The 24,316-nt window shown below is 40.0% G+C and overlaps 1 protein-coding gene across 3 annotated transcripts in view; it reads left to right on the top strand.

Moving 5' to 3' along the window:
* The window catches only part of slc2a9l2 (solute carrier family 2 member 9, like 2), a 132,821-nt gene extending 111,107 nt beyond the window's left edge, over window positions 1-21,714 (top strand). For 2 of the 3 annotated variants that reach the window (XM_030092455.1, XM_030092454.1), the window contains 2 exons: window positions 1,951-2,078; window positions 21,314-21,714. In XM_030092455.1, the coding sequence (XP_029948315.1) occupies window positions 1,951-2,078; window positions 21,314-21,544 (359 nt within the window). In that variant the 3' untranslated portion in view covers window positions 21,545-21,714. The remainder of the gene's footprint in view (window positions 1-1,950; window positions 2,079-21,313) is intronic. The other variant, XM_030092456.1, reaches the window with a different exon arrangement.
* Window positions 21,715-24,316: the final 2,602 nt, after the last annotated feature.

Raw genomic sequence — 24,316 nt, 5'->3', positions numbered from 1 at the left:
TTCCAAAGAGTAGATGGGAAGATGTATATAAGATCTAACGCTGATGTAGTAAAACTGCGTTCTCTTACAGCCACACAGTCAGTTACGCTCTGGCTGTTTTTCCTTGTTTATTGGTATTTCCCTCAAATACTAGCATAGTTTATGATCACATGTTTTAAATATCAGAGTGCTGAGCACCGATCTGAGTTATACCGATCTATGTAGAGCTCAGAAGTGAGAAGCTCCTGAGGTTTACAGCGTGCTGTCTTCTCAGAAGTGATTACTTGACAAGAACCTGCTGCGAAGGGAAAGTGCAGCGATGACAGATTTTCAAGGATACCAAGTTCTATCACTTCTGTTTGTACTTTTTGTCTTTATTTGAAGCAGTAAAGCTTCTCTACAGACACATTCACTGCTTATAATGCAGCACAATTGCATACACAAGACTTACCGATCATCATAAGGTTTTAACGCTATTTTTTCCACCAAAATATATCAACCTGGCAAAGATCACTGAGTAAAACTATGACAAAATGTGACTAAACGCTTCCAACGCCATCTCAGTGGAAGTGCTCAGAAATATTTGACATCTTTTTTTTCCAAAACAAGTCATTATCTCCACCTCTGTACCGATATTCTGTCAGGCTGCTGCGCATTCAAAGCCAGTCTGATAACACCTGGTAAACATGAGACATAACCTATAGAAATAATAAGTCTGCACTGTGAATAATGTATTCTCCAATTTTGGCTTTTTTTTTTCCTAAAAAAATCAAGTGAAACATGCATTGCAGCATGGAGGCTTAATCATGTTTGCCCACATTATACTGTAAAAACCGTGCGTTCATCTCAAAATACCTTGTCTTTCACTCCCCCGTCACACCTCTGCACCTCCATATGCTTCAAGACGTATAGAGCTGCAGAAGGAGATTGGCAGTGAGCAGCGTTTTTGCCAGAGTGCCTAAAGGGGTGCATAAATAAATAAAGAAATGTCACCGTTTGTGATTCTATATTTTCACTTGCTCCATACTCTTAGCATTCATGACTTAAGTGGCATTGGAATTTGATAATCTTGCAGTTCCGCTCGGACCTTACTATTGTAAATTAATCATGAATTCACATATTGTGCCATTAACTAATTAAAGTTTTATGAATTCATTGACAAGCCTCGTTTGATTGGATCTGGTGGCCACAGAGCAAAAGTTAAAAGCACAAAAATCAAGAAGAATTTAGACTCGCTTAACTAAACTAAACTTGAAATTGCATTCAGGGATTTGGGCAGGTGATGTTTCCAGACTCCAGTGTGTCTTTCATTTAAAAGTCCACTGATCTGTCGAGGAGCTTTGGAAGCACCAAGAGGCTTTGATTTGTGACAAGCAGGCCATCATTTTAAAAGAAAAAATTGTGACTTTATATCACCACTTACAGAAAGTATTATTTAAATCAGTGTTAAATGTATTTAATTTGTATTAAGTTGTCTTGTTTGGGGTAAGCAGTCATTTGTTATTGCTCAGTGAATGATTGAAAGGTGTATGTTTTCATTCCAAATGTTGAACTCACATAGATGCAGCAGGGATTTCAATTCAGTCAGGCAAATTGCTGATGGTATCTATGAAGTGACTATAAAACGGTAACAAGTACTCGAGGTCACCTTCAGTTTTATTTATTATTTTCTGTTTGAAAAGGGATGTTTGGTTAGAACTGAATAGGAAAATTATTTTCTTTTTTTTTTGGCACTTGCACTAATGCACTCTGTAAATGAGTCATCGCCTTAAGTGGTAAGAGAGGGCAGGAAAGGCAAGCACAATAACACTCATTTCAATTTTGCATAATCTTACTTACAAGTATGATTTCACTTGTGAATTGTAAGCAGATTATTGCTTCTTTGCCCAAAGCTGGTTTTTGTTCTCTGAGCTCCTGTGAGTGCTTTGTCACGGCTAATGGTGCGTCCGTCTTGTTTTGTCTCTTTGCCAGGTGGGATCCCCTTCATCCTGACGGGGGAGCTGTTTGAACAGTCCTACCGGCCCGCAGCCTTCATGATCGCCGGCGTCGTTAACTGGCTGTCTAACTTTGCCGTTGGACTAACGTTCCCATTTATTCAAGTGAGTTCCACTATTTACATGAGGACAGGGGCTGGGGTCTGGCTTAGAGTGCTCATTCAGCTCCGATGTACCGCATTCCTTCTGACACTTAGAAAATAAACTTGTTAAACTTTAAAATTAAAACATTGCACCATTGGATTGTCAGCAAAAGCAAAGTAACGCTTGTCTCTTGAACCTTCACAGTCCATTAGAGTTGTCAGCTCCTCATTAATGCCTGCAGTGGCAGCCTGTCACATTGTGTTGGATAGCAGTTGTTTTGAGCACTCTAAACCTGCTCTGTGGTCTGCCGTTCGTCTAAACACCTCTGGAAAGCTTCTGCACATCCTTCATACGAAACAATCATTGTATGTATTTCATGGATCAAATAGATGCAGCTGCTGAGTTCAGATGAGTTCATGCTGACGGAGATTCTTGTATTTCTCGATGACACTTTGAACTTTACTCTCATTTCACATATTTTTCTCATATTTTTTTTCAGATGTGTGTAGTCAGACCAAAAAAGTGTGATGAGAAAAACACCAATGTGATCTATCTTAATCTATTTAACACTCCTGCAATGAAATGCACAATGTCCCCTTTGGAGCTCTGCTTGCATAAACATGTTATGAATTTTTAATCCATTGTAAAGCAATGTTACAAAGAGCATACAGGCACGAGGAGGTGAAATCAAATCACATCCAGCCACTGAACGGGATGCAGACGGTGCCAGTGATCATAAAGGTGTGCATACACAGGCCGTCTCCATTAATACAAATCTAATAATTTAATTCAGGGCTGCTCAATGAATGTCATAGGGTCATTTTACACAATGAAGAGAGGTCACTTCATCATTGGGGCCTTTGTTATTAATAAATAGACTGTTGAGTTACTATAGGAACGAGCCTGAACCTCTGTGCTCATGGTTAGATGTTTACATTGCGTTGATACTAAAGTCTTGAATTGCTTCAGTGATGTCTTGCTGCTATCTGCTCTTCTATCTAATAGTTTTTTGAAACTGAAGCTTTCCACTGCGCCAGTTATCTGCGTTTCATGCACTGCATTAGATCCCAACATTTCTTAGCCACTTGGAGATTAGCCGCCTGATGCTGCTGGTGCATCAGTATGATCAGCGTGCCGTGAAATGAGAGGAACTTCCTCAGATGCAGTGAAATACGTTTCAGACTGGAGTGTAAAAATGAGATATGATTGAATATGCTTGAAAATGCTGATCTTATTTAATGTGTAAATGTTAATGTAAATGATTCATTGGAATCGTGTCGGATGTCCTTAGCCCTTCTTTGGACAGCAGATCAGTTCAGAATTCAATACTGGCGTAACTAGATATAAACACCTGTATAGTGACTATGATCTGTGTCTCAGCCGAACCTTCAATTCTACATCCTCTCAGATCTCCCAGACCTTTACTTTTATTACCCAGCATCAAATGTGAGTCTTCATTTCCCTTGTTACTGGGGAGGAGGGTAAGATTATTACTGCATGACTGAAAGCTGATGGCAGTAAATTCTTCGATGAAAGAGCGCTTACACTTGACATTGAATTTTCATGAGAAGCACGACTCATGTAGCTTTATAGTCCCAAAGATGGCTTAGAAAAGTTTGAGAAATAGATGACAGATGATTGTATGATTGTATTTAAAGTATATTTATATTGGAGAGTGGATGTTTTAGGAAAATCATCACAGACTATTCCTTCACTATTACCATTTTATTTGGAAGGCTCCCTTTTAAATCAGTGCCATGGAGGGTTTAAACATAAAGGATTTGCATCATTGCAGCGCTCAGCTTGAATTTTGTCATCATCAGATGCAGAGTGCTTCAGATGGGTTTTGCTGTCAGTGCTGTGGTCTAGACAGATCGTGCAATGGTACAAATTGCTGTAATAGATATGCTTCTGCGACCTTCTTCCAAAAAGCCGATCCAGGTACTTTTTTCCTCTGACTGAGCTCTGCCACACAGCCGACAGTGGTATGACTGAACAGCCCATTGCTGCTTTCAATTCAATTCAATTCAGATTTATTCATAAAGTGCCAATTACAACATCTGTTTTAATCTATTGAAAGTGTAAAAGACATTACCTAACATGATAATATCAGCCTGAGTATAAAACTGTCATCACAGTTCCAGACTATATATAAAGACTATGAAGAAATGAGGTTAGGGAAGGTAAAACAAATATTTAAATGTTGAGTTTTGATCACACTCTGGTGAATATGGCATCAATATTTAGATGGCCTAGAAAATGGCAATCAAATAAGACCCCCGCCATCTGGATGTGGTGATGTTGTAGAGCGGTATGTGGAAATAGGAGGGGATAACGGAGTCTCTGCCAAGCAAGTTAAGGTGCACAGCAAATTTTCCAGTGTTGAATTAACTCTGAAAGTGTTAAAGAGTGGTCTCATATATACACTTTTGTAATGTTAAAATCTCAACACTGACCAGTGTTAATTTTCTAATGCTGACACTCTGTAGAGTTATATTAATATTCCTCTCTGTTGACCAGTCTTCCTATTTAACTCTATACAGTGTTAATTCTTAGAATGAACACTTTAAAGTGTATATTTTAACACTTACATTTAACACTACAACAGTGTATATATGAGACCACTCTTAACACTTACAGAGTTAATTCAACACTGGAAAATTTGCTGTGTGGTACTGAGGAGGTAAGCAAATGTATTTATATACCACAGTTCAGACACAAAGCAATTCTCAGTGCTTTACAAGGAAATGAAAGAAATACATTCAAACAAGACAATTAAGCCAGGCATGAAAATGAGAGTAAATAAAGTAAAATCTTGATTAAGATAAAGGTTATAAAATCAGTAAAAGTTATTGTTTGTTGAAAAGCAAATAACAGAGGAGGTAGGTTGTGCATCTGAACGCAGAATAACAAGATAGTTTTTATCTAAAGAACACGGGGCTAAGCAGCTTTATCCAGGCATACTGGGAGAACGCTCCAGAGATGGGAAGTGGTGCAATGAAACAGACAATCACATGATTCTGAGGATAGAGCAACAGCAAAATGCTTAAGACTGCTGGGACAGAACTCTCAAACTTCATTTCAGTTTCAAGAATCTAAAAAAACAGCAGAACAAAAATCCATGTTTTAAATGCTCATCTGAGATGGACTGGCGACCTGCCTGAAGTTTGATGGGATTCCAGTGCCTCATAATACTGCACAGGATAAAGTGGTAGGGAAGATGGATGGATGGATGGATGGATGGATGGATGGATGGATGGGCAGTTGAATTGTGGCTTGAGCTCTGTGGGATCTGTCTCCCTCCCTTTAACCCCCTCCCTGGTTTATATGATTTTTCTTCTGCAAAAAAAAAAAAAAAAAAAAAAAAACACTATCTGGAGGAAAATTCTTCGATTGCCAGATGAAATCAATCCCGACTTCATTAAAGAATCCTTTAATGGTGTTAAAATCTTAATAGAGCCATTACAGCCCCTTTATCTTTGTTTGATCGGAATTATAATTTTGTGTTTCTTCAGTGCAAACAAAGACACTTCCTGAGGGAGAATTGACTGTTTTCGCCTCCTATGTTTTACTGATACGTGAGGAATATAGATGAGATCACCTGTCACAGTGAGGGCATCTTAAAAAGTCATTAACTAATGAAAGTGGCAATCTGCTCAAGTGTCTGAGAGAGACGGCCTCATTAAGAGAATTTAGATGGACGTACAGGGTCACGTTTAGGTGCTGTGACTCCTGCATTGACAAGAGGAAGAAGAAGAGCAATTAGCAATCTGCAAACAGTCACAGTTTTAGCGATAATGCACCTGAAAGGCTGGTGCTGCTAGTCATTAACCGCAACACGCACGCATAGTGAATGCAAATGTTACACTGGAAGGGTAAATAGTTTTTTGACCGCTGTCTGAGACGCTGGAACACCGTGATGCCATATGGCCGCTGTCTTTGGCGCCATGTTTGAATGCGTTTGGCGCACTAAGGGATCATACCAATGTTTTCTCTGGACAATAAAATCACCGTTTGCTGCAAGACAACCGTTATGTTGCCGTACAGAGCGACCGGAGTGGCAACCAGGAGGCAGAAGGTAGTATAGGGCACGTCAGCCATGTCTAACTTGGGTCAACATCCCCTCACTGGCCAGTATTGGACTGCACCACTTTAATAAGGAGTTTATTGGAGACTCAAACTGAAATGTTTTCCTGAAAACTGTGGGGTCCTCTTTTAGCTCCTAAAACCTGAGACTCCAGGCAACTACAGGCAACTACATGACATCTTCCTGCTGAGTTTTTTTTTAATTTTCTTACAGTTTGTTTTTTGCACTATCAGACATGTTTTTATCTTTAAGTGTGTTCATTTTTGTTTGTTTTTTTGCAGGCGTCTGACTGAGGCACCTTCAGAGCAGTAAATTGTGGCAACAAGGTTATTATATTGGTTTTGAAGGTGTTAAACAATGCTTCAGGCTGCCTTGTTTTGATCCTTTTTTTTGTCTTTTACTGATCAGGATCTATTGAAATATACAGTATATTTAAATTGATTGACTTGTCACATGAGGAGTAAACTTGCACAATAGTTAAAAGTCCAAGTTATCCAAAAGTTTCTCTGTGTCTCACATTAATGGTTTTTATAGAGGAGACATTTCCCTGCGTTAATCATTCAAACTGGGATGCCCCGCTGTGGGGTTAAGTGATACTAGGGGGCAAACATGAAGAGGCAAAATGTGAATGAAATTATGAAAGCACACTCGATATTTTATAATGTTGGCAATGCGCTTTCGCTTCACATTCAAACAAGCCAGACTATCATTGTTATGTTTCCAGATGAGGTATACAGTATTTTTCTCATGAAACATCGTCTTGGTCCTATAATTCTTGCTTTGTGCCTAAAACTATATCCACAGTCAGAACCAAGCCTATCTTAAAATTACATATCTAACTCTCTCCTTATGTCTTACTCTCATAGTAAGATGATATTAATATGGTTATCAGGGTTTCGTTATCTAATATTAGAAATGACTGAGAAAATGGCACATTTTTTTCAAGTCAGATTGGTCAGAAAGAAAGATTCTGGTTATGTGGTTGTTCATTCTGCAGGACACACATTTACCAGCAGATACTGGAAGGTATAGATGAGGTGCAGAAACTGCCTCAGACGTGGTGCTGTACAGTTTATTCCCTGCAGTCCTATCACTTAATCGAGATGAGATACACTTTGGGAATGTCTGTTCTTGTTATTTTTATTCCAGGACTAAATTCTAAATTGAATTACACCGAAGGTCAGATATGCTGGGCATTGTTAAAATTGGTTCTCCATTCATTCTGTCTCTAACATAGGGACGGCTGCAGCTCCGATTTATTCTGAAGCCACCTTTACTGCTCTGACAGACAACCTCAGCGAGATTAGAAACACCAGGTAATGCTCTCTCAGTCTGAGGAGTCAAATGTCGTGAGTCGACATCCCCTTTACCAAGACCTGTGATGTGGAGTTGCCCTTTGTGCAATAGGATCAGTGACCCAGGCGGACATTTAGTCTTATAAGGCTTTTAGCTAAACCGATCTTCCACGCAGACCTGTGTTGGACACGAGAATCAGTTTGGGCCTTGCTAATATCAGCCTATGATATGAGCAATATATGAGCAATGTCTACAAACAGATTTCAATTTCTGTTCCTCTGAAGAAGAAAATGAGGATAAATGAAACAACATCACATCGATTGACTCACAGTGATAAAAATGAAGCTATCATCTGGGACACGAAAGGATACTCATCTCACAGAAACATCCAAGATATTTCTCTCTAAAGAATTGTTGGATCGAATCTGCAGTTTTATGTCCAAAACTGTGAGCAGAGATGTGTTCAATAGAATGAAATCTCAGGAATTTTCTCCAGAGGATGCTGAACAGAGATATCAAGCATCCGTATAAATCCCAGATCTCCACAACAGGTTTCTGGAATCAGCGAAGCAGAACGTGAACTGATATCGCTGCCAGATTGCCTCTGATGGTCCTGAAGATAGAAGAATACATCCAAGCAACAGTCCTGATATGAAATAATTTGCCAGTTATTACACCGGTTCCAAGCATGTTTGACGTGCGCAGCAAGAGTGAGCACTTGGATTGTTTCCGCCATGCTGCGGGAAAGATTGGCAGCATCTCGATTTAACCTGTCACGCTTCAGAGGCAGACAGCTAACCACCCCGAGTGAGACTGGTAAATTCCTCACTGTGCGTTGAATACAAACATCCTGCATTGAGAGAAATGGCCACAGGTCTCCCCTCCCCGGGAGCTGGAACTCTTCCAATGCAATTACAAAGTGATCTCACTTGTCTCTTGACCGTGGAGCGGAGAAATCAGGCATGTGGGGTTTGACATACGGAGATCAGCGCGCCAGTGTATTGTCCGTGCCACGTGGAAAGCATGCAGCTTTTACGTGGCCTTCACATGCATTATGCCTAAGCCGAACGCGGCTGCCAGCCTGAGGATTTCAGAGGATTCTCTCTGAACGGGAGGATTGCCGCTCCCGGGACTCAAACTGTGAGCCTGATAAGGTCATGTTCGCTGTGCCACAGTCTGAACCTGCCTGGTGGTTCTGCATGATGGAATGGCTGATATGAGCACATGGAACCTGTACTGAGGTGTTATCATGAAGGGGTTCCATCATAATGTTATGACACTTGTGTTCCTTTTGGAGGAAGTTTGGTTCTTGGTCACTCATCTCTATAACGTGTAACGTATGACAACAGTCTTTATGAAATGCTTTGTGTTGGATTATTGCTCACTATAAATCATCTCAATGAGCAGAGAGACCTTTGTTCAGCATTTTACATCCTTTATAAACATAATCAAGTGTCTGTAAGTTCTTCAGGTTACTTTTTAAAATCATGCGTGCAGTTTTTAGAGGTAAAAAACATTTTCTTGAATGGAGTTGCATTTGAAGACATACTGATTTGACAAAGTTCTCAACCACCCAATATATTGAAGAGCTTGACACTTTAAGTGCTGCCTCATGAGAGAAACTGCTGCTGTTTTTTATTGAACAGCTGTCAAACCTTTGAGTATGAAACATGGGGATTTTGTCGATTCATTTCAGGGAAATTACTGGATTTATATAACCTGCACTGAAAATAAGCAGAAAAGATCAAATTCTTAGTGTGTGTTTTGTTGTTATTCGGGGATTTTATTGGGTTGCCAAAGGGAAACAGTAGGTAAAAAAAAATGAAGCTCAGTGAAACAAAGGTATATGATAGCTTATATGATTTACTACTCACCCTGTCTGTGTGATGCATCCTCTCCATCTTCCTCTGATTGTTTGTTGTGGTCTTTAATGTGCTGACAGATGTCATAAGTGAGCTTCTTCATCACAGCCTCCTGAGTTGGATCCAGCCAGCTGTGATGCACTTTGAAGCTATACATTAATCATCTTTCAATCTGCTTTTTTTTTTTTTTGTTTTTTTGGTTTCTTTTTTATCTCTGCATGTCGACTCTTTGTGTTCATCACAACAAATAAGCCAATTAATGTAGATCATATTCCTGCAAAGAGGATCCAGCAACTCAAACGATAGAACATTACTCGACACTCCACACAAACGGATTTATTATTTATTTGGGACGGCTGTGACTTGGTTGGTGGAGTGGCCGTCTGTTTACCTTTTTTTTTTTTTTTTAATCCTGGCACCCCCTCGTCATAGCGGTCACCTCCTGCTCACATGATACTGTGAGATTGTGTCTTGGAGAGTAGAGCTTGGTTCCAGGACCATGGACACATGGGACTCGGTCTGATTGCAGAATTTCACTCTCTTTGCTTTGAGAAGTGCCAGTCAGACGCCTGGTTATCAGCACCAGGGGCGACTGTAAGCAATCGCAAAGGAAAGCTGTTTGGCACTGGCAGAGAAGATTTGGCAAATGTTTCACGGGCATAATCCCCTCACATTCACTGCTGCTGATCCCAGAAATGCTTTTGTTTACAAATATGGCACCATCTAACAGGAAAACGATCAAGTTTTTTGATGTCATAAGATTATCTACAAGAAGCATTTTCACAACTAAGAAATCATTTACTTTACTTACATTCTCTTAATTCTTTCCTTACTTACATAAAGTGGCCCATCGAATCATCAACAAAATCCATTTTCCTGAATTACAGAGACATTTAAATCACACATTTTTTGTTCATGAGTGATACTTTGTTCTGTTGCCCTCGTAATTGTTTGGCGTCGCTGTCATCCCCTTTTGATTTGCTCTCTTACTGTCATGTACTCCTTCTCTGTGCTCCTCCGCCGAACGCTGACATTGTTCTCCCAAGGACTTTGGATAAATGATTCATTAGGTACATGTTACTTCATCTGCTACTCCTCTGACTTCTTTCACATTGTCGAACAACCACAAATAGTTTCACGTCTTTCTTTAGTGTCTCTCTTTGTCCTTTTGCATTTCAATCTCTTTTTAATCCCTGTGGGATGAATGAAGCAATTCTAGTTGTAGACTGTACGAATTTCAACTCATGCAAGTCTCTTCATCAAACCTTTGTGAGTTTTTCCTGATGTTCTGACCTCGTTCTTATGCGCACATCGATTTATCGTAGCTTCAAAAAATGTTGATTCCTTGATTTGTCTCGCTTCTCAAGTCAATACATGAGCTTTGACTGGAATGATAAAGGGAATAGGATGAAAAGCTTTTTTTTTTTTCAAATTTCACTCAAATTTTATTGGATGAAACACAAAAAAACTCATTAAAGAACCAGTTTGTCATTGAAAAGCTTCTCAAGAAGCCAGTGTCACATACAAAATTGAAGAAAATTTACTCTTATCCTTTTTTAAATCCTTTTTTTTTTCAGTAGCTTATAAAGTGGTTTGCAAAAGTATCCACAGTCCTTGTCAGCTGTGGTGGACTTCTATGTCTTGTACCATACTCTTTCCATTTTCGGATGATGGATTGCATGATCCTCTACGAGATGTTCAAAGCTTGGAACTTATAACTTGAAAAAGCCCCATATAATTGTTGTTCCACGTCACAATATGCAGCCTGTTTTGTTGGTCTATCACATAAAATCCCAATAAAACACATTTACATGTGTGGTTGTAATGTGACAACGTGTTGAAAAGCTCAAGGTGCATAAACACTTAAACGAGCTCCTTCAAAAAAACTTAATCTCTGCAAAAAACTTGATTGCAGACAACTAATCTCAGTGTCTTCTGGAAGAGTTTTCATGTTTTTAGCAGAAAATGTCACTTTAGATGTCTTTTACCAATAAATAAGTTTTATAAATAAATATGTAATTAGGCTCCTATGGGCAGTGACTGTAGAATTTAATCATCGGTTTAATTTGATCATTCCTTTACATATTCAAATTGTGTAATGTATAAAGTGAATATGATGGCAACAATAAGGAAAATCAGGTGGTGGCTTATATGTTTACAGCAAAGAACACTTCACCCTTGGATCTTGTTGAAAGCTTGTGAGTTACTGCAATTTAGAAACTGCAGGTTTCTCTACACAGTAATAAAGAATGCGCAAAGTTAAATATAAAAGAATGACACTATCTGCATTCAAGACTTTCAAATCACTTAATACATTTCCTCTTTTTTGCAAGAGTAAAGTTCTACTGTTTGCCTTATAATTGCCCTCTGCGCTGAGGACACCGTTCTGCCCTGCTTTTTATAGAGACAGAACTTTGCCCTCGGTTATATTGTCCCACTTGTCTCTCATTAGATCCAAATGGCGTTTGACATTTCAGTCTTGAGTGAGTTTGAAAAAAAAAGTACAGGCATTCTGGCTGAAGTTCGTACCCTTATAAACCTAAAGCTTGTTCAGCCTGTTTGAGCTGTTATGCACAGTTTGCTGTTAGTATAAAGACCTAATGCAATATGTGAGGTTTTCTTCAAGGCTCGCCGAAAGATTTCTGTGTAGAAAGATTTTGTTTATGTAGTAATTTCACAGTCTGTGGCATTACAATTATTTGACAAACCATAGCGACGTTCTTCAGTTGAGAGGAAACATTTTTCCATCATTAAATTTATGACTCAGTGAATAGAGGATGTACAGTAATAATTCACTTCTTATTGAACTCATTCATCATTACTTATACATTACTGTAACTCCAATTTAACAAGAAGAGATTGCTTTTATGAAATTCAATATTTCCTGAAATAACCTCCCAGGAAACAGAAAAACTGCAACTGAAATAAATGCATTCGAACAAAGAATTAAGAACTACACAGCTTGAAAAACTCTCACGTAAATTGCAATGAAATGCACATTTAGATATCTGCCAAACAAAAAATGTTATTTAGGACAGAACAAAGACTGAACTGAACACAACATTTACAATTCAGTAGTTAAACTTATTGTAGCTGAATCTTTAACTAAATCAGTGTTATTTATTTAAGTGTGAGGCAGCAGCATCTAAGAATAACATCAAAAAAACAAACTATTATGTCAAAAATGTGATGGAATCCAGTCTTTGTTGCCAAAATGCAAGGCTAAAAGAAGACTCACTACGGTTTTTAACATTTTGATAAGCATATACGCCAATCACACACACACACACACACACACACACACACACACACACACACATCACTACAAGATCTTCAGGTAATCAACCTCATGTGACTGAGGGAGGAAACCAAAGCAAGCCCACATAAGAGCCTGAAAAGTCCGTGGCCTCGACATAAAACCCACAAGACTCTCAGTTTGAGGAGAGAGTTTTAACCACTACACCGCCACGGAGAAAGAGAATTGTTTGTTTTCTTGAGGTTTCATGGATCTGCTTGTCGATAAAGGAAGGTACACATTTCTCTCACCGTCACTGCAGTATTGATATCCTTTTTTGTTTTTTTTTTGTTTTTTTTATTAAGTGGCTTTTGAAGGTTGTTGCTTTATATAGGGATGTTTTTTTTTCTTATGGGCATGTAGAGAAAATGTAAACTGATTTCTTTTGAATAAAAAAGAAAACAGGCTATTGAATGTTGCTGGAATGTTTTTATTTTTTTTTTTATTTTTATGGTGTTGGGTTTTCCTCAGCTCCATTGGAGGGGAGATTGATATCACCTGTGGGCTGATCGCAGAGCTCCGCCTGATTGGCCAAACAATCAAGTGCATGAGAATAAAAGGGCAATGACAAACAATGACAAAAATTTTCCTTTTTTCTTTGCAGAGTCTGTGAGAAGAGGCCAGTTGTTGAGTGTTTTTTTGTCACTTGAAAAAAATTAGTCTATATATAATATAACATCCTTCAAAATCCTATTTCAATAAGCTTTAAGATACCAAATTTGATGTGATGATGAGAGGAATACGCACCATCCTTTCTCCTCAACATCAGCACCGACGCAGTGTGCCACTGGAGACAAGTGGCTTCATGACAGGTGGAGAGAAGAAGAGTAAAGTTACTCCTGGACAGCAAACCACTGTGCGGTCTTATAATATGATCCCACCACATCCTAAAAGTCCCTGCATTAAATTGTTCTCCTCTGGGAATTAATATGCTTCTTGAGCCGGGTACTGAATCTTTCAAATGCTCCTCTGTGCTTGAAATTCCTGTGCATGAGTAACCGTGGCAGCGATGCAGCTCAGGAATGAATCTGACCCGCAGCTGATGCTGCTGGATGCAGGCATTTAGCCTCTGGCATACATCAGTACTTCTGCAAGAAGGATTTAGTCAGTCTCACTCTGCACGGGGTGAGCACAAACGACAAGAGCGCTGGATGGTTCCGGCATAATCTTGTTAGGTTCTGAAAACAGGGGCAGCCATTCAGAAACTCTTTAATATATCAGTGCACTGTGTTCAGCGATAAACCTGATGTGACGGAGCTGCGCTGAGATGCAAATTACCAACTATTACAGTACACCTACCTCCTTTACAGTGAGGCTTTATGATGTGGACAGTATAGCTTGAATCTTTGCAGCTTCAACATAAAGACCGCGCCAATAAAGTAATGCTTCAGATTACGTGCAAACTACTAAGATCTCCTAATTTACATGCTACATTTTTAAGATGTGCACAGCACAATAGTAATAAAATGCAGAAAGATTTCAGATCTAAAGGGATTATGGGCCAATTATTGAACATGTGCTTCATAAAAATGCAGTTTTTTGTTTTCATTAAAAAAAAAACCTTTTTGTAAAATCTGAGATGGGAGCTGCAGAACTACAATCAAAATTTCATGCCTCGTGGACCTGCTAATACAGTTCTAATACTGTGCTGATACCGTCTTTTTTCTGTAAGAAAGTCTATTATTCCAGTCAATTACTCTCACGCATAATCTCACAGACAGAGTCCTCCTACTGTAACCTGAAGGACAGAATCTCAGTGAGAAGCGTTGAGATCAGAGAGAATCTTGCTGGAGGCACAGTGGACAGTGTGGTGATGTTGTTTCGACCTTCCTTTGATGCTATTTTCTGCCATTCTCTACAAGCCTTCTCCACAAACCTAAATTTGTCCTTTTTGCTCAGCTGTTGCAGAGTGTCATTTGCTCAAGAATGAACTGAGAGCAGGAGTATTTTAAGAGAGTACATCAAACATTCAGATCATAGCTTCCTAGACGGGGGATCCGGTTTGATCTATATGTATCTTTTACATCACTCCATCTTGGCTTCAAAAAGAAACTCTACATTCATCTTGAATATACAGTAGCTTTACCAGTTCAGGGTCTTGAGTTGCTGAAGCAGGTTCCAGACGGCTGCTGTACGAGCAATGTCTTTGAACATCGCCCCTCAGTCACTCAGTCACAGAAAGACCATCATACACCCACATTCACACCTACCAGCTGTTAAAAGTCAACAATTATTCCGTGAGAACTGAGCGCTCACCACCACATCACCGTGCAGCAGAAATTCAATGACAGAAATCTGTTTGCATCAAGGCACGAGAAAGAGGAAGGTTAGCGTGAGTCAGAACATTCGTGCCTCTGGAAGCTCAAGTTTGGGAATTCTGGGAGGAGATTGGGGGGGAGAACAAGAACTGAACAACTGAACAACCCTGAACAGGATGAAGCAGAACCGAGATGGATGGATGGATGGTTTACTGCCCCTCGTTTCACCTATAAGATACACCATGTTGAGCAATCCCTGCTAACAAATGAGTGAAGGAGGTGGCCGTGTGCAAAGTATGTCCCATAATACCCCCTGTACCGATTACTACAGTGTTAATAGGTGTACAGGGCTGCTATAATGTTACAGCTTCCAAGAAATAAATAAATAATTTCCATAATGAGTAATTAAAAATGAAATGATTGAAATCAGTTGATACATTAAACCTTTTTAGTTTTATTAATTAAACCAGTCAATCATATAAGTCAGTCTATTTACTGGCTGTGTGAAGGCCTACGTGTTGAAATTAAGTGCAAAGTGTAAAACCTGTAAATAAGGTTTGACATACTTTACAAAGCGTAAGAGAAGAAGCAGCCAGTCATTTGATGGGAGAGAAAATGAGCTGAGGAAAAATCAAGCTGCCACACAAAAATTTTAAATGAGCATGAAAGCATCAAGCTCACCCGACTTTCTAACAGGAGCAAAACTAAAAGTAATGCCAACGTTCAGCTTTGGCCATGCTCAGAGTGCAATAATGGACATAGTTTTATTTCACCAGATGTGTTTTCTCTCTGACTTAAATGAAATGAATTATGTTTCACTGATATGATCAACATTTGTTTCAACGCTTATCAGTGCATTGTTTCACTAAACTCAATCGCTCTGGTATTATTTCACTTTTGAGCATCAGTTATTAGTGAAAGGAAACAATGGCCAGTCAGTGCCATATATTAGACATCTGCGTCACTACTTGTTGAATTCAGTAATGACTCTTATTACAAGTTTTTCAGAAAATGAAGATTATTGTGTGTATATCGACATGTGAATATGTGAGCACATCAGTCCAGCTGTGTTCTGGAGCAGGAGGAAGATGGAGAGAGGATGTGCAGCATGATTGATGTTTTGATGGATGGCCTCTTCATTTTGGTGAATGTACAATGAGATTATTGAGTGTTGTGGCAACAGATGTCACTGGAAGGACAAATGGACGTAGAGCTGAATATGTAATCAGAAGGATAATGGAGGCATTCGGCGGGCGGCGGGAGGGGAGGGAGGCGGCAGTGCCACAGGAGACCTGCACAAACGGATCGCAGAGGCAAAGACCAGGCTGCAGGAGATAAGGCCGGCTGAGATGGGAAGGTGTGGACGAGTGTGGGATGAAGAAAGGGACAGCTATTTTTAGTCCTTCAGTTACACAAATATTCCAGGGCTGGTTGTGTTGATTGACCACTGAGCTGCTGGTTGTGAGTCACTGGCCGCTGACCTGTTTTCAAACAATGCATGTCTGTCACAGCACTTCGCCTTTATGACAGGAGACTGCAGGCAGGTCGCCTGGCTTCTGGGGGAAAACTTGCAAATGTGTCCAGTAGAATACTGAACAACTGTTAGTACTGGTGTTAAAAGATACATAAAATGTAAGAAAGTTACTTTCCTGAAGGTTTCAATATTTATTCATATTTCTCAGTAGATGTTTGTCATTTTGAAAGGAGCAAATTGGATTACTTGATCTGAATTACACTTGACCATTAGTGACGTTGCACTAAAAATATTTAATCAAAGTAAAAACACCCAATGCATTTCTATGTGATTCATTATTTCCACAACTGGGGAGATGGAAAAACTGAAATATAAGAAAAGCAATTGTAAGCAAACAACTTTAAGATTCTAATATAAGAAAATATATCTTATGGCTGGTGTTTGTAATTCCATAAAATCGACATTCTCTAATAACACAGTGGGTCATTTTAAGATACTGAATGTTTTTAGGTGGATATTTTCTGTCAATGTATTTTTTCTTTGTTTTGTTTCATATTTTAAAGTCACTGACAGTTTTTCTAGCTCTATGTTTCTTTGTATTTGACAAACATTGTAGTTAAGATTCCTCATTTTGTTCCAGTGAGACTTTTAAAAGCTTCTTGCCTTCATGTTAGAGTAATTTTGAGTCTTTTCAGAATTGTTGGTGTCTTGTGTGTTTTGTAGTCTGCTGTTTTTGCAGTTGTTGTGTCTCATTTTCATGACTGGTATTGCTTCTATTTCAAGAATCTAATATAATCTTTTTATTCACCATATTATCGCTTTAATGGTGGGTGCACTACTTTGTCATATTAATTCTTCTTACTGATGGAATAACTAAAGCAAATTGGAGTGACGCAAGATCACTGTAATCTGGACAAATGAATGCCTTTGAGGCATCCATCTTCTCAACTCAATGCATTCATTTTGAGTGTGACCATCAGAATTTATTGAATACCACCTATTTATAGTTTTCCCAAAATGTCATCTGGTGACATGCAGCAGACGAGCTCGTTTCACTCGTGTTGATACATAATAAATGTAAGAATGGTGTAACGATGATCACTTTCTGCAGATGACCAGATTACCACATTGATGGATCCCAATTTCCCTCACGTAGCCAGTCTTCTCCTTTTTTGTATGTTTTTTGATTTATTCATTCTTTAGGCACAGATATTGCCATTGGAAACATCAGTGCACATTCTACGAATTGCATAAGGATCATGAGCAAAGAAACCAGTGGGTTTTTTTGTCCAAGTCCATGTCCTCGCTGGTGAATGGAATTCACATTTCATGCTTTCAGATAGGGATAATGTCCATAATTACTGGGTTTCCCTACAGAATAGCATCCCTTTGACATGCACACGGGCTGCTGGTTGTTCTCTTCTAATTTTGATTAAGAACCGGAAATTATTATCTTTAAATTGTTGGTCCCTGTGAACAATTGGACCAGCTGTCAGTTAGATCGGATCACGCATTTGAGTCACATGCAATCTCACAGCGCTTCCAAGTACAATTAATTTCTTGAAATCCAAATAGATTACGACTGATCAACTGACTGGGGCGACAGTAGCTCAGTTGGTAGAGCAGGTCGTCTTATAACCGGAAGGTTGGCGGTTCGATCCCCGCTGCCGCAGGCGTAAAACTGTCGTTGTGTCCTTGGGCAAGACACTTCACCCACGTTGCCTAGTATGAAAGTTGTGAGAGTGAATGGTTGGTGGTGGTCGGAGGGGCCGATGGCGCAGATGGGCAGCCTCGCTTCCGTCAGTCTGCCCCAGGGCCGCTGTGGCTACAGCAGTAGCTTACCACCACCGAGTATGGTGTGAATGAATAATGCAATGTAAAGCGTCTTTGAGTGTCCTGAAAAGCGCTATATAAAACCAATGCATTATCATTATTATTATTATTAGTGTGACCAAAGGCCCGAAGCAGCTGCTAATCAGAGAGGCCTGCAGTGAAATGCTTACGTTTTTCCAAGATCATGCCTGAGCTTTCCGTTTTCAGGATTGAAGTTCTCAGTTTTTCTGTAAAAAGGTGTTTTCTTTGTAAGCTAAGAACACACCCATAAAACACCATTTCTTCTTCCATGAATAAAGAGAAAGGAAGTCCACTCTTACTGCACCACAATCAGAGAAAAACCTGTGTAACAATTATTGTAGTTTTAAGTAATGTCATATCAGGGATTTTGTAGTCAGGATGACTGATAGTTTTCAATTAATTTTTAAAGCTGCTTTTAAATTGTGAGTCACACAGTTTTCTTTTAGAGTGGCATTTAAGACTGATGACCCGTCACACTCACCCACAGCATCAGTATCAGTCTGCATACATTTATATGTCCCTGTGTTATTCGGCATCCTGGTGATGGAGCTGGACAATTGCTTTTTTTCCTCTCAATCGTCATGCTTTTTCAGTGTGGCAGTATTGATTTAGTGGAATCAATAAAATCTCTTAACAGACCAGTTTGTGGACTTGCAGACTGAGCTTGAAGTACGCCTGGATCGGTCATGTTCTGCAGACACTGCCCTTCAGTGAACCCCCCTCATCTCAAGGGAAGAGCAATCTTTAAAAGTCAATGCACATGCAAACAATCCCCTACCATCACAGCACAACCTCCCACTGATGACCCACTGCTGCCCCAGAAAGCAGCCGCCAAAGGAGTACATTTCCAAAACTGGGCCCTCATGAGACCAGGACTTCCTCTCCTTTACCCTCTTCCTGTCCAGTTTTGCAGTGAATCTTTCATTCGGTCTGTTTCCCAGTTTATTCTGCATCATCTGATCTAACCACTGTCCCTCATTTGCTCATTTGTTTTCGGCAGCCCAATAACCTTCTGTCTTGTCTTGTCCTATCTATACCGCCCTACTTGTGTCACACTTATTGTGCATTATTGCCTGCATTGAATTGTCCCCTCTCGGCGTTTCCTGATGCTGTTATATCCAGTGTCTTTCCTGTCCTTCACTGTTCCGTCCTGTTTCACCTTGAATCATGCTGCTGTGTCACAGACTGTTCCAAACTACCCCTTATGGTCCAGTCCTGTCTACTCCCATTCTGTCCGCACTGCTGTGTTCTGTACAGTGATGTACCGCGACCCTACCTTGAGTTGGAAAACCTCATCAGATGGATTTTCTGCAATTCATTGGCATTTTCTGCTAAACCCATTCTCTCCTGCATTGCTCCATTTGATTTTCTTGCCCTTTTTCAACCTCTTCTGTCTTTTATTCCTTCACTTTATTAACCGTCTCAAACCATCCTGCCGCATCACTCACTGCCCTGTGCTTTTGGCTCTTTTCCGGATTGTCACCCTCGATTTCGCTCCGTCTCTTACTTTGCTAACCGTACTTAAGACTCCCTTCTCGTGCATTACTTTGTGCCATGTCTTCAATATTGGAAGTGCCTCTTCATCCTCTAAGTGCTCGTCCTGTCTTGTTTTTGACATTGTTTTTACTGTTTCATTCCATCTTTTCCCTTCCTACAGTTTACATTCTTCTATCCTAGACTTTCTTTTTCTCTCCTGAATAACTGTGTTTTCTCATCGAAAATGTTGCCGATGCGAACTGGTTTCTCTTTTATTTTTTTGTCTGTTCTTTTCATTCAACCCTTCCAAGATCCATCCCATTCTGTCATTCTTGAAATTGCTTTTCCGTGTCCAGTTTCATCACCGCTCAGTGTTTCCCATCACTGGGAGCACCAGCCTCTCTCTTCATGTCACGTCACTCAGGCCTCCGCATGTATCTGAGCATGAAACATGAAAATGTGGCTCATGTGCATCAGCATTAAGCCAATGGCTCTTTGTGTGCATGCCCAATTGTTTGTGTGTGCAGCAAACTGAGCCCAGCTGAGCCTCCACAGGAGATCAAAGGCTTATCTCAGTGTCAAAGGCAGGACTGCACCGCTCTCTCCTCAATCCACGGGCGCTTGCAAAAATTGTATTAATGACAGACGGAGTGGATGCAGAAATGTCCCGTTTGCACCATGACTCATCTTCTGAGAGAACTCAGGGAGAAAGTCAGCGTTATTCTGAAGAACATGCAAACCGTGCAGATGAGTTACGTCACAGAGGCGGCCTGGAAACTGGGTCACGGCCTTTACCCCATGCTGCGTCTGATGCTATTATGAAATACATGCAAACTGTCAGAGACTAACAGCAGTGATGACATAACTGCTGAAATCAAGGCAGTAAGTAGTTGTTCGTCGTCGTTTGGTTGTTTGGACGCTGGACTTCTAATAGCAGGTGCACAGGGCTGCATTTGAGGTCTGGCCCTTCATGAGCGAGGGATTATACTGCAGCTCAGTGACACACTGGAGAGGGTCAGTGAAGTTTCCCTACCCCACGCAAAATCCCTCTCAGACTGCCCCTCCCTCCCTCTCTCCCTCATTCTCACACACACACACACACACACACACACACACACACACACACACACCCTCCTTCATATCCAAATCTCCCTCTGGGTAATCAGTCAGTCTGTATTTTTAAATCTGTCACTAATCTCTATTATTGGCATAACACACCCGACAAGGTTAGCTGTCGTACTTTGGGCACATCAGCACACATTAATGTGTAAAAAAAAACACGACAACAACAAAAACCAGCAAACACACATGGGGGATATTGTGACTGGCCATTGTAAGCAAGCTTACGCGACCCCCTGAGTGGAAAATCTTTGGGAGATTTGTGCTGTCGTCTTCAGCATGACTCACACAGATGACCAAACAGATGCCACAGATGACGTCGCTCCGGAGTTGGCAAGAGTGCAGTAAGGCTGAAAAAAGGCAGGATTTGATTCAGAGAGGGAGAGGAAAAGGAGGGCAGTAATCATGACATTCCCTGAACGCTGAAAACAAAATATTGATATGATTTTATTTCAAGTTATGTAATAATAACTTGTGAATTGTAATTTTTTTTTTTTGCCTCATGTTTGATCATTTGTGTTTTGTCTTTATCCAGGAGAAACTGCAGTCTTTCGCCTTCCTGGTGTTCGTGGTGGTCTGCACCTTGGGAGCGATCTACCTCTACTTCATCCTCCCTGAAACCAAAAATAAAACATTTATGGCTATCAGCCAAAGCTTTGCCAAGATTAACAAAACGCCAATCCCCCCCGCTGGCCAAGAACTGGAGCTGGTTCTGTCTCTAAATGGAGATGCCAAAGATGTTGCTAAGATCGAGAGTTCCATATAACTGGACTAAACCAATGATGGAGAAGCAGGGTCACAAATGAAAGTATTAGTTGTTTTCACCTGTAGTATTTATTTGTCAATGACTAATGTAATTAAAATCATGCCTTTATGAATGTGTTTTGTGCGAAACATGTTAAAACATGGTTTTTGTGTGACTGGATTTTATAGGGAGTTTTACACTGTTTTGGTTTTTCAAAAATGATTCATTTATTTCTCAAAATAAAATGACAGAACCCATCCACTGTTCACATGTTTGTGTGTCTTCACTGCTCCTGTTACTAATCAACACCATGCTGTTCATTGTGTAGTTACATAAGCGATAATGAGAGGATATCGTGATCTTGTCATGACAATAATCAGATGAACACGCTGCCGGTTTGAAGATCCTGAGATGCTGTATGTTGTGTTCAAGTCCTGGTCATGACTGTTGGACCAAATGTTTTGTTAGGAGCTCTCCTGCAGTCACATATGACTTTATTGTCTAAGGTTCCAATGAAAGAATGCTGAAATGTGCCCTCACAGGAACAAATCACATCAGCATTTTATGAGAATGAATACATGATTGACATCGTGCAAACAAGTGCGCTAAAAAGCATCAGCAGCATCAGAAGTATCAATGAATAATTTATTTGTTTAATTTTCAAGAGATAGTGGAAGAATTTTTTTTTTTGTGTGACATGTGAGATAATCTGTCACAACATCAAAATAAATGAAGAAAAGATTTCTAAAGAAGAACAAAAGAGAAAATATCTTCAGGCAAAAGTGTGTGAGAAATGCCTCTTGACACTGGTGACATTCTACTGCATGTACAGAGCTGGAAAACACTAAAATGCCAAGAAATAAAAAGGAAGATTGAGGATAATATCAGAGTAATTGCTGGTATTCATTGGTATCTTCATTTCAGTCATTGACATCTTTCAGATGCACCTTTTCCTTATTAATCCTAACAGTTTGATTAAATTTCAGAGTTTTGCTTTATTTGCCAACAGCTGGCAGGCATGTTCCTGCACGCATCTGGAAGCCGATGGATCTGCACCAACGAGACCAGCTGCAGCTATATGCTTCATCTCTGACGCATTTCATCTAGCAGACTTGATTCCTGTCTTTTTCCCTCGGGTCTATAAATTAGATGGAGAAAGCAAAATCTGAGGAGAGACATATTTCGAAAGATTGCAAGTGCAATATAGATGTCTCGGCGAACGTTTCAGCATAAACAACGAGACTGACGGAGTGCAGCAAAGCGGACTGAGACGGTTTTCTGGACACTTCCCAAAGAAAGCTGAGGCTACTCCCCGGCAGATGGTGCGAGCCAGTGAAAGAAGTGATCCAAACGGAGGCAGACAAGCGTGGCATTACATAGCAGTCAGAGTTTGCTCCACAGCAGGGTGTAATCAACATTTGAAAGCCCTCCGCCCGGAGGGGACAGAAACTCCATCCTTCTCGTATAGACACACAGACGCAAACACAAAGGTGTGAGTGTCAGTCTACTATAAATGGGCCAGCCAGGTTTTTATGCTGCAGCAGGGGGTTTGTGGGAAAATTTCACCACTTTAGCTTTAATTCCTGATCATATCCACTGAGTTACCACCACGGATTATATTTGCCCAACAGGCAGGAAAGTGAGGAGAATAGTAATTGGAAGTGTTTCACAGCTTGGTTCCAGCATATTACTCTCAAGACACACACACACACACACGAGGCATTTTTTAGGAGATAATTGACAGGAGGGTTTTGCTGATAGAGCGCGGTTGTTCAATAATTATGATACCTCTGCTCAGAAACCAAATATATGTTTAATAAGGTGGACAGCAAACTACTGTTGTGCTTGATAAAACATTGGCTATCGATCCAAACACTCAGAGCGGTGGTAATTTATAACTTCCCATTATGCAAAATAAGTAGAGAACACAGCTGGTGGTGCGACATACTGTATATAAATCTTAGTTTAGTTGCTGCAGGGAAGGCTCACTTATGTTGAATTCCTGGCCAAAGAAAATACACACTTCTGAAGTCAGCCTTATGGGGGGAAATGAATAAAAATCACTGGCAGTGAGATGGGTTTAAATAAAGTTGGCTTTACACTGATGAGTTGCTGCTATGGTAATCCAAATAAAGACGGTGAATGCTATATATAGATATTATCCACGTTTGAAAAACATCATGCAGCTTTGTTTTTCTGACAAGATGTCAAAAGGTCGAAAATAAAAAGAAAGAAAGAAAACAATGCCGCTTCATTCCACACCTCCTACTTCTTCACACCGTTCACAGCTTCTCACTGAGAACAGATTTTCACTGTTTCACGTTGTATTTTAATCCCCATTGAAAGTCTTGTGATTCTTACAGATGCCTCCATTGATATTTTAAACACCTGCAAGCTCTTTCCAGTTTCTGCTTCTGGAGCCGGATTTTTCACATTAAGCATCAAATTATTTAATATGCAGTCCAAATCAATGGTATTCTTGTTGACATCATCTAGAATTGGTTTTCACTATTTATTTAGCTGAAAATATTCTTTAAAGCAACAGTTCTTGTGCTGAAAGATGCTCAGTGTCACTCATGTCTTCAACACCCATTTCTTTCTCTTTCTCGTCTTCTTTCTTCTGCAGATTCCAACTTTCATGGACTCTTGGAATGAAGTTGTTGCTACAAAATTCATACTCCAACAGCTGAGTGCAGAATAGACCTATTTACAGTTTCCTTCAGTGATATCTCCTCCAGGAGTTAATACGGCCTAATTTTCTGACCTTGTCGCCTGTCACACATGTGCGACAGT

This window comes from Salarias fasciatus, chromosome 5 (assembly GCF_902148845.1).
Source record: "Salarias fasciatus chromosome 5, fSalaFa1.1, whole genome shotgun sequence".
NCBI classification, from domain to species: Eukaryota; Metazoa; Chordata; class Actinopteri; order Blenniiformes; family Blenniidae; genus Salarias; species Salarias fasciatus.
This window is presented reverse-complemented; position numbering and strand designations above follow the sequence as displayed.